The sequence below is a fragment of the Zonotrichia albicollis genome, chromosome 4, assembly GCF_047830755.1.
Source record: "Zonotrichia albicollis isolate bZonAlb1 chromosome 4, bZonAlb1.hap1, whole genome shotgun sequence".
Classification (NCBI taxonomy): Eukaryota; Metazoa; Chordata; class Aves; order Passeriformes; family Passerellidae; genus Zonotrichia; species Zonotrichia albicollis.
Genome location: NC_133822.1, coordinates 20,194,649 through 20,211,318, shown reverse-complemented (window position 1 = coordinate 20,211,318; position 16,670 = coordinate 20,194,649). Strand labels below are relative to the sequence as shown.

Sequence of the window (16,670 nt, the reverse complement as noted above, 5' to 3'; positions counted from 1 at the left end):
AGTATTCCAATTATTGCTAGAGAAAATAATGGTTTATAGAATTAAAAAAAAACAATTTTTTTTTAAGAAGGATAAGACTATATTGGTAACAAAAGTGTTTAGAGTCATCTGTGTTAGTAAGTCTTACAAATATTAAATCTCTTTTTTTCCAGGTTTAAAATATCCTCGTAGACACTCATCTATATGTATAGCAAATGCAGAAAATACTGAAGACGCTCTGAGGCTGCTTTTGGAGACAAAGAGTTGTATTTGTGATAACATTCCTTTATGTTGGCATAATGTACAAAGAAAGTAAGGGCTTTGTGAAGGCGTGACATACATAAGCACTTTTAACCCCTTACCTTCATAGTTGCTCTGTCACAGTGAGGCAAGTCTGGTTTAGTTGGAAGAGTTTATTCTAGGAACTTGGTCTTTAAGAAGATACAAAAGGGTTTGCACAGCTTGTAGGGAAGTGAAGACCTGCATATTCCTCTGGCATAGTTATATTTGTTTTTTTCTTAATTATATCAGTCTTCTAGTCTAGACAATGATTACTTTCCAGCAAAAAATTTTACATTTGGTGAAGTGCTTCAGAAGACAATGGCCTTTATTTTCCAACTCTGAAAGGACTACTATATGTGGAGCAGACTGCATGTTGATGGCATTACAACTGTCCATGGCTGAAGTCAATAAACAGGTTAGCATTCTCTTCAGTATGTTTCAACCATAGGCACCAACTTGAAATGACATTTTGGTTGTTTCCTTGATGTTTGTTAAAACAAGGTGTGTCTGAGGGCCAGATGCAACAAGGCAAGAAAATGAATATGATTAAGGGCACTATTGTAGCAGGGTTTAGTAAAAGGAACTGTGAGACAGATTGGAGGATGGAAGTGCTTTATGTGTGTACTTGAGCTCCAACTTTAAACACTAGGGTACTTCTGCTGGCCATGTCACTTCTGTTTATTTCCATCCTCTGTTTCTTTTGTGCTATAGACCAGCATGGGAGAACAGTGGCATTTGGCGTGCATTTTTTTCCTGGGTGCTCCAAAAACATTTCTGAATGAATTTCTGTATGTACCTGTAAGTTGTGAGTGTGTGCCCAGTACCAGTAGGGATTTTGTGGCTTTCTTTGTGTGTGTACATGAAGTGTCAAATGGTGAAGAGGAGTTGCAACCCTAAAATGTCTCTGAAAGAAGCATTGTGACTTGTCAGAGCTGGAGGATGTCTGAAACATACCAGAAACAGTTGCAATATACTGCAATATATAATGAGGCCTTTGCCTGTGTCTCATCTAAGGAGAACTATTGCAATACTTGTTTTAATAACCTAAAGATACCTTTTTAGGTTAATTAACCTAATTATTGGTGAAAACAATACTGACTGTTTTTGGAAGACTTTCTCCAGTGGCGCGTAGTAAGTCAAATGCATAGCACAAAGCTTTAGTGTAAGAAAACCAAAACAAACATACCAAATCAACAAACATACCAGAAACAAGAGCACCACCTCAAAGTGAAATCCCTAAGCCAATAAAAAACCCAAACAAACAGAAAACCTGCTTCAGTTTGTGCATCAGAAAAACATTTGGAGTCCAAAATGTGCAGACTGGGGGTATCTCCTGTCTAAACATTAAGTATAAAACTGGTTAAGAATTCCCCCATTGTTAGAAACATTACAGGAAGGATACTAGAATGCCAAGAAACTACATTTATACTTGTTGGAATGTAACATATTCCAGCCAGGAGCCTGGTGTCCTCACAATACTTGTGTAGGTTAAAATGAGAAAATCAGTGCGCATCAAAATTAGCTCTTGGAAAACTGGTAAAAGACATTAATGCAAAACTACATGTGGAGGTGATTGCTGTTTGTCATATTTGTTGTGATTCTCAAGGGAAAACTGCAAACAGTTTTCCAAAGCCACCTCTAAAATAGGAGTTAAAATGTGTTGTTCTACTGTATGCCAAAACTTACAGACATGAAAAGGTTATGGTTCATTGCTCCCTGTTTTCCTTACACTAAGTTTATCTTCTTCCAATAGAGGTAATTAGTTTATTCTACTTTATCCTTTTTTTTGGCTCTTCCAGATAATATTCCCCTCTTCCAGAAATATCTTTTCTTTCAGAGATGTTCTAACAAAAATTATAGCAGTTATTTTCAACTAATTGAATTTTGAAATGCTTAGCCTCTCCTTCAGATCTGGAGAAAGAGCAAGTTTTCAAAGCCCTGATATGTTTTTTTCTGATTATACTAGTTGGTCTAATAAGACAAACCTTGGCTTACATATGTGGATTAAAATTATTTTAGCATTTGGATGTTCTGCCTCTGAAGCACAATTTCTTTAGATGGTAACCATTTTGAAGTTCACAATCTTAAAGCAAAATCTGTCTGGTTTATTTTGTCCAGCACTGAAACTTCAAACTAACATGAAGAGTATTACAGTTGTGGGCATGTCCCTTGTTAGGTTTCTGATTTTGATTTAAATACAATAATTTTGAATTGTTAGCACCTGTAGAATGGAAATCTATCTTGGTAAAGTCAATTACTGCAATAAAAATAACTTCATTAACAGGTGATTGTGGGACTATATTGAGAAAAACCCAACACATCAAACCTATCACAAACAACCAAATTACACTTCTCTTCCTTTAGGAGCCTGGACAATTTTAATGGATTTTGTGTTTTAACTAGCACCTGTATTCACAGTGGAAATGAAAAATAACAAAGCTTTTAGGAGAACTTGAAGTTCAAAAGCTTTATAATCTATTAATCTTAAATTTCACCAGAATAAGGGTAGCAAAAAGTGTGATAAACCCTGATCAAACAGCAGGGATGAAGGAAAAAAAAAATCTGTGCTCTGAATCCCTCTGAAAATACTTTGGTTTGTGGCACAGTTGTAGCCATGTGGCATAAAGATAAGTGGCATAAGGTCTGTGATGGAAACAAGTACCTTTCACCTAGATTGATTAGTATAGATCTAAAATCTAGGAACATTTTCAAGAAGAACCTTCCTCAAGGTTTGAAATAGTAATAACAATTTTCAAGATGAAATTCAGCTGAGAGCAATTGCTTTAAGTTGATTGTATGTACCTGTGGATCAGCAGGGGTAGAAGATTAGTTGTTAGGTCAAATAATCACCTGTCATTTTCAGACTATGGCTGTTTTAGCTACTGGGATGGGGAACTGAAGTGTATAAAACAATTATTTTTCCAGAATCTGTGAGTTTAAGTTCTTAGACTTAAATGTGTTGTAAATCTCTTCTAGAATGAGAACTTCGATACTGGAGGAAAAACTGCTTCATTGTTGATTTTAGAAATATCTCTTCCCTTTTGAAATTTGTATTTCTCTATTTCTGATTTTGCATAAAAGCAGTTTTGGTATGTGGTTTAGTTCTGTTCTGTGCTTCCATGAGTGCGTTTTGCGTGCTGACTGAAGAAGATTGTGTTCTGTTTGGTGTCTTGTATTTCTTCAAATAATTTCCCTCATTATCCTGTTTCCATGTTGGCAAATGCAGAAAAATGTGGAATTTTGAAGTGTTACTCCCTTGAACTGTTCTATCTGTCTCCCTTTTGGTAATGAGATAGTCCTAACTAACTTTGTAGCAATTTTATGTGACATGTTGCTTGTAATATGTTGTGATGAGGCTGCTAAGAGTGGAAAGCCAGGTGTCTGCTAAGGAAGGCAGGAGCCTCCCCTGAATGGAAACTGTAAACCTCCTCCCTCCAAATTGTTATAAATTTGAAATTAAGTGGGGCTCTCAGGCAAAGATATGGGAGCAGGAATAGCAGATCTTTATTAGGGAAGAAAATAAAATAAATGATGCAGTAAACTAAAACAACACTGACAGAGTCAGAACACAACCTGACACCCTGTGGGTCAGGGTGTTGGTAGCAGTCCGATTGGAATTGTGGCTGCAGCCCTCCTGGAGTGTCAGGTGTGGCTCTGCTGGAGCAGGGGTCCTGTAGAAAAGGGTGTAGTCTTCCTCTGACGATCCAGTGGAAGGAGAGGCAGCTGCTGTTCCTCTGGGAAATCCAGTGGAGAAGCCGTGCTGGTGTTCCCGAATCTCCAGATTATATCCAGTTAGGAATGCTTGGCTCCTCCCTCTGGGCTCACATCTCCCAATGGGATACTGTAGCTCTTATCAATCATGCAGTGACATTCAGTGGCCTGTTATCAGCAGATGTCTCCCCAAAGGGAGGAGTACTTGTGGAAGACATAAGGAAAAACTACCCACTTAATAGAAGACAACTGTCATACCTCTAACAGAGGGTAAATAGAACACATATTGCTTGGCAATCAAAGACACCCAACTCAAGGACAAAGCCAGAAAATAACGCTGCAGTCTGGGAGTATGTCTGGAAAGAATAGACCCAACACAGAGGTGGTGCTTAAAGCAGTCTTTTACACATGTATTCCTAAAAGGGTTGGTGAGCCTTTGGAGAAGGTGGAAGCCAAAATTTTGGTGCTGACATGCACAACTTTCTGGTTTTTGAAACAATTTGCTGTCAAAATAGATATTGATTTGCTATGTAGTTAGCTCTAGAAAAGTTACAATACCTTCAAAATAGTAAAAAATGGTGTCTTGAAGCATGAAATGTTGCTACTGGATTTCAGACATTCTAAAACCAGAGTCCCCAGGTAACTTAATATGATGTATTACCAGGAAGTGGGGATACTTTATAATACTGTATTGGTTCTATTCCTATGAAATGAAATACTTTTTCTGCCTATAATAGAATGAAAACATGGGACTTTTTGAACTTCCTTAAGCTATTAGCCAGTTGACAAATGCTTACTGTAAAACACCACAGTATTTTTAAAATTAATTTTAAAACCAGAGACTTGACAAAATGACTGTGTAAGTAATGGAATATGCCATCACAGTAAATGCTTGATCACAAAGGTTAATATCTGGAATGCAATATTTGGATTTAAAATATTTTTGCAGCACTAACATAAACTTTGCTAATCTCTGCATGCCCTTGATCTGGTGAGGAAAGGTTTTGATTTAAAGTACAACTTCATAAGGTATCTAATAACTTGGTACTCCTGAAGGATTTTGATTCAAAATAAAGTGAGAAAACAACATTTTTTCCCCCATCTACTGCTGCTTTGATCTGTTTAAATTGAGTTATAATATGATTGTGTGTTTAATTTTTTGAGGGGCTGAAATGAAAATCAGGTGCTTTTCAGAAAACACATATGCAGTTTTAACATTCTGGTAATATGTAAGTTCATAGTGCTGACTTGTCATAACCCATGCTCAAATAAGAAGGCAGAAAAGTGCTCTGAAGCTAATGTGTGAGTGTTCTTTAATTTACTCTCCCTGTTCTTCACCTAGGCAATATCAAAATAGCTGACTTCCAGGATTTTGGAATTGGCTATTTAATGAGGTCTATTGAGAAAGTTGTGCTAAATGTGTTAGAACCCAAAGGAGGGATCATTTGGGCTGGAACAACATAAATTATTGGAATTCTTCATATTTTCATATTTAATGTGTTCTGTTGCTAATGGTGTTTATAAGTAATTAATTTGCTTAATGTGGAAATGTCATGAAATAGAATTAAACCTTTGCTGTAGGAGCCATCTGCCACTATGGACAGTTGAAAGCAGGGCTTGTTACTTGGTCACAGGGCATTTCTCTCACATTACGTGGTGAAAACCACCTTTTTTTGCTGCCACATATTGAGGAGTGCTTTAGATACCTGAAGTGTGGACAAAAGTTTACCAGCAGGAGCTGGGAGCTGGTACTCAGTTTGAAGAGCAGGGTGTGGACAAAAATGAGGAGGACAAGTTGTGAAAGAGAAGGTGGTAAAAGCAAGTGGTTGGAGGAGATTGCAGATGGGCACATGGAACAAAATCTGATATTTTTCACCAAAAGAATGTAGTCTATACTGCATAGCTAATATTAATTATAGTAGTAGCAACAGGGATGTGCATGGCTTTAATGTATTTATTAGAACTGTGTAGCAGCACTATCAATGTTATGATAAAGTATAACTGTATTAGCACAAGAAAGAAAAGCTCCTTTTTTTAAAATTGATGTGTATTTTCCCAGTTTACTGCTTAAAGCAAAGTAAGAGAGCCATATTTACTCCCTTTGGAAAGTAAATGCCTCCTATGCTGAAAACTATTTCTGCAAATAAAGAACTTTATGCAAGAAGTAATCCTGCAACATTCACTGTATTTTTCTCATACATGCCTGGTACTTTAAAGATCAGGAACAAATACTGACAGAATATAACAAAATTCAGCTGTCGATGCAAAGCTGTGAGACTTTGTTTCTGATCAATTTAAATTATAATGATTTTCAAATATATGTTTGTTGTTTATATATTTGCAGTTTGCTTTAAATTTGTTTTCAAAACTATGCTGAATATGAAACTTTTTTTTGCCTTTTTTATTTTTGTTCTGTTAGCACCATGGAGACTTCACAGTATCACTTAGTGATGTGTTGGAAACATGGAACTATTTGTTACATGACAAACTGGGATTGTATGAAAACATGAAAGAACCTGAAAATTATGCTGATGTGAAAAAAGCCTATCATGCCTTCTTAGCAAGAAGCAATATGTTAGATTTAATAGATATATATCAGAAGTGCTGTAGTCTTGGACTTTTAGCTGAAGATGAAAGCATATACCCTGTGAGTATTATGTTTGTTTGACGTCTTATGTTGTTTTGACATATTTTTGGTTCCAGTTATGGATTTATGATACTTCTAATTATTCACAGGAGCTCTGGATTATTCACTTTGGGGTAGCCTTTGAGTTTAAATTAATTAATTTACTTTTGTAAAGGGATTTTAAATTCACTCAAAAATTATTTCTCTATCGTCCTGCTGGATAGTGAGGTACCACAACTCTTCTATGAATAAATGAATCCTTGCCATAAATTGGAATGAGAAATAAACTGTAGAGATTTGATAAAACTGGAACAAAGCTTAATAATTAACGTGCCATGGAGTTTTGGTTGTATGTTGATGTGCAGGCAAAATATTTTCAATGATTACTGTTTTGAAAACACCATGCTCTTTAAAAGAACTTCTGTATAATGTATGTATTTGCATGTAAGGGTTTTTTTTTCAGAAGTTCCAGTTCAGCCACTCAGTTACAGCTCTGTTGTAGTTTATTGCAAGTCTTTTGTTTATTTGGGAGTTTTAATGTGTTTTTCTTTTCCTCCTGGTTTTCATGGGGAAGATAGAGAGCTTAGATGGGTTAATGAGCTATTCCTGAACTTGGCATAACATATTAATGTTCTCCAAAATGCAAGCAGTGGGTTTTAGTGCAAGTGTATAACATAACTGTTTGAGATAATTTTTAAGTTAATTTTGATCTTACTCTTCATTTCTGTACTAGAACAGTTGTACTTCAAAAGACTAAAGCTAAAAGTAGACTGTAAGGGCTGTGCTGACCTCAAACACTAGCAAAGTGACAGGTTTACACCAGGTTTTAAACCCACTTTTGCTCTCTAGTCATCTTCATATTTAAGTTTATTATCACCTTTTTATTAAAGGTTCAACTGTTGGAATTTATTTCTGGTGTAATGAATGCACAAGAAAATAATGGTTCAGTTCTTTCTACTCCTACACGAATCAACAGACAGGGCCAGGAGCATGTGAAGGTAAAAATCATTTTTGTCTCTTGTAATGTTCTGTATCTATTGAAAAGATGAAATATAACATAGTTTTCTTTTCCAATGATTGTTATTCACATGTGGCTGGCTTGAAAAAAGACCAACCTGCATATCCAAATTCTGTATCACTTGAGTATTTTGTAGGTGTGTATGGGGCTGTGTGCTGAAATTTGTATTGGAGGGCAGTCCAGCATGACAGGCACTTGTAGAAAAATTTGTTCTACAAATACACCATCACTAAAACATTGCTTTGACTGCACATTAAATAACTGAAGTACTCTCCTTTGATTTCATTTTATTAGCTTGTAGTCCCTTACATATAGAAGAAATCTGAGCAGCCACTGTAGTGGTAGCTGGAGCACAGCAAACAAGTTTTGGCTGTCCCAACAGAGGACTTGAGGACTTTCTCTTTACTCTTTCAACCACCAAAATAAGAATCTCTGCGTACTTTCTGGCAGTGTTTGAAATGCTGGAGCTTTAGTCATTTCCAAGCTTGCTTTTCTCATAATAAATGGCAATTTCAAATCAATCTTTGGGTACAACTCAAAATCTTTCTGGACAAGAAAATATTTTCTGAACTGAGGTTCTCCCCTAAACATCACTTCTACCACTAACACATGGCTTTCTTACTGCTTTGACTTGTGCAGTAAAAATATTCTTTGCTCTTTTTTCCTCCTCTGGGGACTGTCTTTATACATGCTTGGTTTTGTAACTATTTTTTGTTGTTTATGTACTGTGGTATAAGATATTCCATAGCAGGTATAATTTTTCTTGTTATGTGTTCTTCTGTTAATGGCCCCTTTTTCAGATTTATTTTTTTCTTTCCTTGCAACAAAACTGCAAATTCTTCTATTCTGGGGCTGTTCTCACAGTGTCTCGAACAGTGCTGCAATATTAGCAATTACAGTGTTATATATTGGTTATGTGGGTGGGGCTGGATCACAAATTATGCCCAAACTCAGTGGAGTTTCTTTGATTGAAATCCCCTGGAACCCAAAAGAAAAAAAATTACTGAATCTGTGGCAGAGCTGGCAAGTAGTTTAAAATCTTAGTCTTTTTGAAGTTAATGACAAACTTACGTGGTTTAATGGTGCTAATATTTGCTTTGAGATAGAAAAGGGATGTCTGTGAGGAGATTTCTAAACAGAAATTTTTAACCAATTTTAATAACCCTCAAACATCTTGTGAATATTCAAGTACCATCTATGCAATTCTAACTTATCATGTTTGTTCTCATCAAGACTCCCAGAATCCTCATGCATAAAGTAGCCTTTTGAAATTATGCAAGCTGAATTAATAGTTTTCCAAAAGGTACATCAGTACATGTCTAATTAACTTTAAAATAAAATGAAACATTATTTTCAGCAGCAGGAGGACCAATTTGTGTGGTGTTTTCTCATGCAGGTGGCAGTCCTGGCAAAGAAGTCTGTCTGTTCATATTTAAGCCTTTTGGTTAATTCTAAGGATGATCTGGCATTGGCTCATATTCTAAATGTTCCTGACAGAGGACTTGGTAGAGAAGCCTTCACTAACCTCAAACATGCCTCACAGGAGAGAAAAATGTCCATTTTTCTGGTATGTGTGTCAAAGGAATCTTCCTGGAAGTCAGGGCCACCAAATTAGATCTCTCAGCAGAGAATATGGCTTTAATCTAATAAGCAGCACTGATGTTTGCAAGCTGAGTCAAGTACCACTAAGAACAGGATTTTAAAGCTAAAAAGACCATGAACAGGATTTTATAGCTAAAAAGACAATAGATTTTGTGGGGAGAAACGGTTTCTTGTTTGGTCATGGGATCTTAGGGTGGACAGTAAAAGAAGTTTGTGTGTATCTCAGGAGTTCTAAAATGGGATCCTGTTTTAGTTGTGAGCAAACAACCATCTCAAAAATAGTTGAAATAAGGCAAATAAGAGTTCTTTCTCCAAAGAACCACTGTAGTCCCTCATACTTAAAATAGTCATTAAATTTTGCATGCAGTGTAACCCCAGTGCACACAACAGCAGTCTGAGTTAAAAACAGTATGGGTATGTAGTCACTGAAGCGGCTGCATTCTCAAACTTCTATGGTTGAATACATATGGAAAAGTTGTGAAATCTCAGTTGCAGGTTTAATTATTTTAGCTCCTAATGCTCTGTGAACATTGTATAAAAAGATGTATGTGTTTGGACTGGATTTACTGTGTCTTCGTCACGGTTGCCAGAGCGGAAACTGCTCTACTGTGTAAAAAGTCACCTTTTCTGTCATCTGTGTCATGAAAAAATCCTGAAAATGAGAGTATTTTCCATTGGGAAGACAAAGTCCTATGAATCGTGTACTTGATCTGTAGGAAATCTTGAGCACAAAGACAGGAATACTGGCAGGTTTACTTTCTGTGCTAGAGTTATTCCAGTTTTTCTCTTTCCTGCCCTAAGAGCTTTATAATTTAGCTCTGTACTCTGAAATTAAAATTTGTGTGTAGAATTAACATTACTGCATCTGTGTGAAATGCATTGGATTATTATCCTTACTTTCACCTTCCTGGACAACTGCTAGGGGTTTTTTCTTACTGTTGCCTTAAAATTTTGGGGGTTGTACTCTAAGGTATGATTTTTGCAAATCTTCATTATCTTACAGCATATAAAAATATATTGACGCTTTCAGAATGACAGAAGCCTTAGCTGTCATTATTTCTGATAAGATTTAAATATACATTATTTGCATCTCTGAAAATTGTTATAAGCTGAAGTCAACGTTCACATGTTTATTTTAAATTGTCCTTGGGTCATAGAGAGCCCTCTGAATATAAGAGCAGTTTTTGTGAGGCCAGCAGGAGCATTTGAACAGCCACAACAACAAAACAGTTTTTTTGGTGATTTAATAAGTTTTTTGTCCTAAGCTTTCAAAAGGCCAGTGTAAACATCAAATTAGTTTGAGTTTTTTTTACTTTAGCTTGTGGGTTTTTTTAAAAATACTATTATTCATTTTAAGTTTTGACCTTGCAAATATTGAGATGTACAGAGCTTGCAATTAGAAGCTTTTGTTTAATTTCAGGCAAGTTATTTCTTCCCTGAAATCAAACTTCAAGTTATCAGCCACTGTAACTTCTAGTTATATCTTCTAGTTATCAGCCAGTTTTTACATAATTTACAGACCTGTAGGAAAGGCTCATTTCAATGTATGTTCAGTCCATGTTTGTCTGTAGTTTGATATTTCTGGCTATTTCTCCTAATAGATGGCAACATCTTTTATCCGGACCATAGAACTTGGAGGAAGAGACTCTGCATCTTCTTTGTATGATCCTTTAAGACCCCATGTAAAAGGCCTTTCCAGCTTTGTTAATTTTATTGACAAGCTGCAGGAAATTGTTGGTGAAATCTTAAATACAAGGTAATAGATTTTGGTCTTGGTGAGCCCCTCCTTTTCTTGTGCTTGAACAAAATTTTTAAATTAAGAGTAAATTTAAAAAAAATTAATACCCTATTTGAAAATATAATTGAAAAACAATTGGGGTAAGCTTATGAATTTCTGAGGGTTTTCTTGTATTAAATTTTTATCAAATCTATATATGTATGGTGATTTGGTTACTTCCCTAGTTGTAAATGAAGTAACACACTTTCCAATTTGTGAGTCTGGTAAGTACATAAACTGATATGTGCTTTACTTCTTGCTGCTTAATTCCTTCCTTTTGGTCATTTCATTCTGTTTACCCTTCTGTAAAGGAGTCTTTATTGCTGCTAACAAATGACAGTGTTGGTTATTTAGCCTTTTCTATCTTTCATTTTAGCTATATAAATGAAGCATAAGAATTATTTTTTAGGGAGCCTGTGGTGGAGTTGCTGATTTTGATTTGTGTTTGAAGAACTGAAGTTAGTGTTTTGGGCAGACTTATAAATCTGTGATTAATTAGAGAAGTGTAGATGTAATACAGGGGTTTGAATTGGTAAGTACTGGCATTCTTACAGGGAGAAGAGCTATCTTCTTAAGCTTCATAGAAATTAATAATTTTGTCATTTATAATCAGTAATTTTTCCATACAAAACTTTGGCAAATCAGCTATAATAGTTCTGTCCTTGATACTAAACAATCTTTTTTTTTTCAAGTTTGAATTGAGTCTAATCCTCACAGTGGAAAACAAAATATTACAAGTAAGCATTATTTAAGTTAATGCTCAGTTTCCATTGAAGCTGGAAGTGGGGAGTATTTCTGAAGTTGTTTTGCAGTTTTGTCTTACTTTTTTATTCTGCTTTTTATTCTTTCATTTCAATATCCTGGATGCCAGAGACATACTGTCTGTGCTGGTGATTAAAGAAACTATTTGCTCAACATATAGTGTATGCTATTTTTCCTTTCTTTAAATCATATCTGTCACTGTATATTGATAAAAAATGAGAAATGGAAAAATATGTATATACATGAGCTTTTTAGGATGAAAAGACTGTATCAGGTGAATACAGTTGAGAAAAGTGTAGCGTAAAATGCTGTAACTTGTTAATTACTCCTCTGTTTAAAAGAGAATGTTTAAATGTGAGAAAAATCATAGTGGGATAGTTGCTGGGAGTTATCAGCTTCTCACTGGGTGAGTTCTCTAGAGCTTGGAAATGCTTTTTAGCACTTAGATATTTATTGTGTAGCTTTCTCTGCTGCACCTGCTGTGTCATTTATTGTGGTGTGTAAATCTTGTTAAATTGGCTGTACACATTTAAGTATTGCTGTTTGTCTTGCTGACCAGGAGTGGAAGATGGCTGTACTGTGCTGTTTGTAGCACCTCTTGTGCTCCCCATGGCCTTTGTATCCTGGCAATGTAAAATATGTTTTTCATCTGTATCTATAGATGTTTTCAAGTGTTTGCTGTATCACAGGGATGAGGACTGTCTGTGTGTCCTGCTTGTCGTGGGCCAGTTGTTGGGAGTTCCAGAGAATCCAGTTCTGTGCAAAAAAATTTCTCTAGTTCTGTTACTGCTGCAAAGTAAGGACCAGAGGGAGTAAAAAGGCAGCAATGCAGCAGAATCCTGAGTTACTTAATCTATAGAAACCCACTGAGAAATCCAAGGGCAAACTAGACAACCTGTCAGCAGCATTGCTCTTTGATGCGGAGATTGGCCAACCTGCATTAACCAGGTCGCTGTATTGGCTATGCCACAAGAAAAATGCTGTGTTTTTTACTTAATTATTAGAAATCTGTTATTTAGGTTTAATTCTGTTACAGTGGACATCTTATGAAACTTGTAATTGCACAAAATACAAAGTAGCCAAATAAACGGTGGGTCACTGTGGGGATGCATGTTGAAAAGAGGCTTTCTTCATCTCCCTGATTCCTTTGCTTTGGGAATCTAGAAACCAAATTGAAGATCTTGGACAGTGGTGGGAAGTGCTTAAGAATATTTTGAACTTACTGTGCAACCAAGTATCTGCTAACCTATGGAGAGTAACAAAAAGTGTTTCTCATCTCCCCGTCATTCAGCTAAGAAAGTGAATGGTAGATCGGATGAACAAAGGGAAATCTGTCAAATAGAGTGGAAGTTTAATGAAACTATGATGGTTTGGTTCAAATATGGCACTCCTGATAGCAGGAGAAATGGAAAGACAAAATGAAATTTGGTAGTTTCAAGGTGTATTCATTGAAGCCAACATTCCTAAAAATCTCTGGCATGTTGAAACTGTTTGCCTCTCCTCATTCTCTAGATGTCTACTATTAGAAGACATCACTAATCTTTCAAGAATCAGTAGCATGAGTATTCGTAACATTGGGGGTTCTGTAAAACTTGTAATGCTAAAACTATTTCTAGATTTGTGCATATAAGACTTGGGCAATGGAAAACTTGGATATTCTACTTTTTTACACCTGCTTCTTGACAAGGAGCATATCAGTGTTGTATTTGTCAGCGAAATGGATGATTATTATACACTTTAAGATCTGAAAGCTCTTTCCTGCTGGTATAAATGAGAAGCTACACTTCTAATCCATCATTCTGGAAACCCTTTTTTTTAGAACTCCAGAAGAACTCCTGAAATGACTTTTCCCAAGTTTGTTTAAAAATTGTGACTTAAAATTGGAGGACAGAAGCTGTCATGCTGGTTACTGTGCTTGATGGTTGGTATGGGGGGATGTGTGTACATATACATACACGTTAAAATCCTCATTAATTTTGTAGAGCGGCAGAGTTGGGAGGTTGGCAGCATGTTTTCCCCTCAGCTGGGCGCTGCCCTCGGCGCAGGCAGCGGCCGCTGGGTGTCACCATCGCCCAGCTCACACCGGAGCCGGGGCCCGCTCGCCCCGGAGCGGCTCCGCATCCCGGGCCCTGCAGCCTCCGCAGCCCGCCGGAGCATCGCACAGCTCGCCTCCACCGTGAGGGTTTGTGCTCTCTGCTTCCCCTCGACAGGGAAAATGCTGTTCCTTATCTGCTTCCTTTGGGAAGGTGGTTGCATCTCGAGGTGCGGTAGTGTAGGGGGAGAGAAAACAAATTGAACTCTATCTAGGCTTGTGCTGAATGTTTGAGTTAATTGGATAGTGTTCACACAGCCCTGGAGGTTTGTGATCTAAAGTTGCTGGAAAGTTGTGCAAGCATATGCAAAACATTGTATATAGGATTGCTTAAACTTAGGATTATAGAATAATTCAGGTTGGAAGGAACATCAGAAAGTTTTTGGTCCAACATCCCGCTCAAAGCAGGGTCAATTATGGAGTCAGCTCAGGTTAATCAGGGCTTTGTCCAGACAAGTTTTGTACTGTCTCTATCCTTGGAGGTTTTTAATCTCCCTTTTGGCAGCCTATTCCAACTGCTTTTGTCCTCACGGTGAAAAGTTGTGGGTTTTTTGTTTTCTTATATTGAGTTGGGACCTCTCTTGTTTCAGTTTATGCCTATTGTCTTTTTTCACTGTCTGTCAACATGAGTCTGGCTCCATGTTCTTGCTTGCCACCCTGTAGGTATTGGAAAGCTGTTAGTAAATCCCCCTGAAGCCTTCCCTTCTGCAGCCTGAACAAGCTGTTCCTGAAGCTGCTTCACACAGGGCATGTCTGCCTGACCAGCTTGGCAGCCCTCTGCTGAACTTGCTCCAGTTTATCAGTGTCTTTCCTGGACTGGGGGCCCAAAACTGGACACAGTATTCTAAATTTGGTCCAACGAGTGCTGATTAGAGAGGGATAATCACATTCCTCAGACTACTGGCTACGCTACTGTTGACGCAGCCAAGGATACTGTAGGCCTTCTTTGCTGCCAAGGCATGCTCCTGGCTTGCAGCTTGCTTGCTGAACATGCACCAAGGTTTTTTACACAGAGCTGCTCCCCAGCCTGTATCATTGCAAGGGGTTATTCCTTTCCAAGGCTTTGCATGTCTTGTTGAATTTCATGTGGTTCCTGTCAGCCTGTTCCTCTTGTCTGTTCAGGTATGTCTTTGCGTGGTAGCTCTGCCCTCAAGAGCATTGACTGTTCCATCCAATTTGGTGTCATCTGCAAACTTGATGAGCATGTAATTTTAGAGAGTCACTGCCAAAGATAATAGGAAAAAAAACAGGTTTCAGGATAGGCTCTTATATTACTCCATTGTTACAATATGTTTGATACCTTCTGAGCATGATGATCCAACCAGTTGTTAACTCCTCTAATTGTCCATCCATCCAGACTGTAACATCAATACTCCTATGTTGAGAGTATTCTCTGACAGTATTGAAAAACCTTGCTACAGTCGAGGGAAATGGCACCCACCATTCTCCCCTGGTCTGCAAATCCAGTCATTTTGTTAAAGGGAAAAACAGATTGGTCAGGCATAATTTACACTTGGTAACTGCATGCTTATAGTTACCACCTAATCCTTCATATGCTACCACCTAATCCTTCATATGCTCAGATATGTGTTCTTAGAAGACTTTGCATTATTTTCTTGAGGAACAAAGTGAGTCTGATGAAGTTGTGTTCTCCCAAGCTGTCCTTATGGGGTTTTTTAGGTGTTTTTTTTTTGTTGGTTTTTTTGCAATTATTTTCTTTTCTCCATTTGTCACCCTGGTCACCCTGACTTTTCAAAGATGATGTAAAGTTCTCTTATGAGGGCATTTGCCAGTTCTATTAAGGCTGTTGGGTGCAGTCCATTTGGTTCAATGTTCTTGAACATAGTACTGTCAAGTGAAGTCTGATTTGTTCTTTTTCCAGTGCTGGCAGCTCTTTTCTGAAAAAATTTCTCTAATCAGAGTATTGGTAAAGACTGAGGTGAAGAAGGCACAGAGTACTTCTGTTTTATCTGTGCCCACATTGTTACAAAATCTGCCTTTCAGCAAAGGTCCCTCATTTTCTTTGTTCAGCAGGTGAAGCTCCTTTATCATTCCTTGTAATTGTCAACTCCAGCTAAGCTTTGGTTTTCCTGATAAAATCCCTAAATGCCCAGGTGATGTTTCTAGATCATTTATCATATGTCCCTTCTTCACCATTCTTTGTGAAGCCCTTTTGCATTCAAGCTCTGTCATCAGTTCACTGTTTAGCCAAGCTGTCTGCTGATATTTCTGCATATTTTCCTAAGTGTTGTGATGGAATGGTCCTGTGCTCGTAATATTATTATAGTATAATATAATTTATGTTATTATGATTAATAACAGCTTGCCTGAGCGCCTTTGCCTTTTAGAACTTTCTCACAGGGAATTCAATGGCTGCTCATCAAGACTTATTCTAGGAAGAAAACTGTTTACTTTTAGAGCAACTTTGTCACCAGACTTGAGTAGCAAAGCTTGGGATGGAGAATTTGAAGAGTCGCTCTAATTTCTTCCAACGAGCTGAACGAGAAATTTTAGCCAATACAGCAAAAGTAGCAGCAGCAAGATGGAAAAATACTCTGCAACAGGTTTCTTTTTTTGCTGTGTTTTTGTTATAGATATAATGATCTGTGAAGCTCCAAAGGCTCTAAGGAAGAGTCTTCACTTAATTTTGATATCTGTTGGAAAATTAGATTAATAATCATACATACATTTTTGGAAGTGGAATTTTTAAGTACTGTGAGTGCTTTGATATAGTTTTTTCCTTTACAGATACATTTAAAATCTATGATTTTATGTTGATAAACATAAAATCATATCTGTGATAGGATTTTATTGTTGAAAT

The 16,670-nt window shown here is 37.0% G+C and overlaps 1 protein-coding gene across 7 annotated transcripts in view; it reads left to right on the top strand.

Moving 5' to 3' along the window:
- The window catches only part of PARPBP (PARP1 binding protein), a 41,054-nt gene that overhangs the window by 673 nt on the left and 23,711 nt on the right, over positions 1 to 16,670 (top strand). For 5 of the 7 annotated variants that reach the window (XM_026790914.2, XM_074539021.1, XM_026790913.2 and 2 more), the window contains exons 2-6: positions 153 to 676; positions 6,392 to 6,619; positions 7,489 to 7,596; positions 9,013 to 9,183; positions 10,820 to 10,974. In XM_026790914.2, the coding sequence (XP_026646715.2) occupies positions 527 to 676; positions 6,392 to 6,619; positions 7,489 to 7,596; positions 9,013 to 9,183; positions 10,820 to 10,974 (812 nt within the window). In that variant the 5' untranslated portion in view covers positions 153 to 526. The remainder of the gene's footprint in view (positions 1 to 152; positions 677 to 6,391; positions 6,620 to 7,488; positions 7,597 to 9,012; positions 9,184 to 10,819; positions 10,975 to 16,670) is intronic. The other 2 variants (XM_074539022.1, XM_074539023.1) reach the window with 1 other exon arrangement.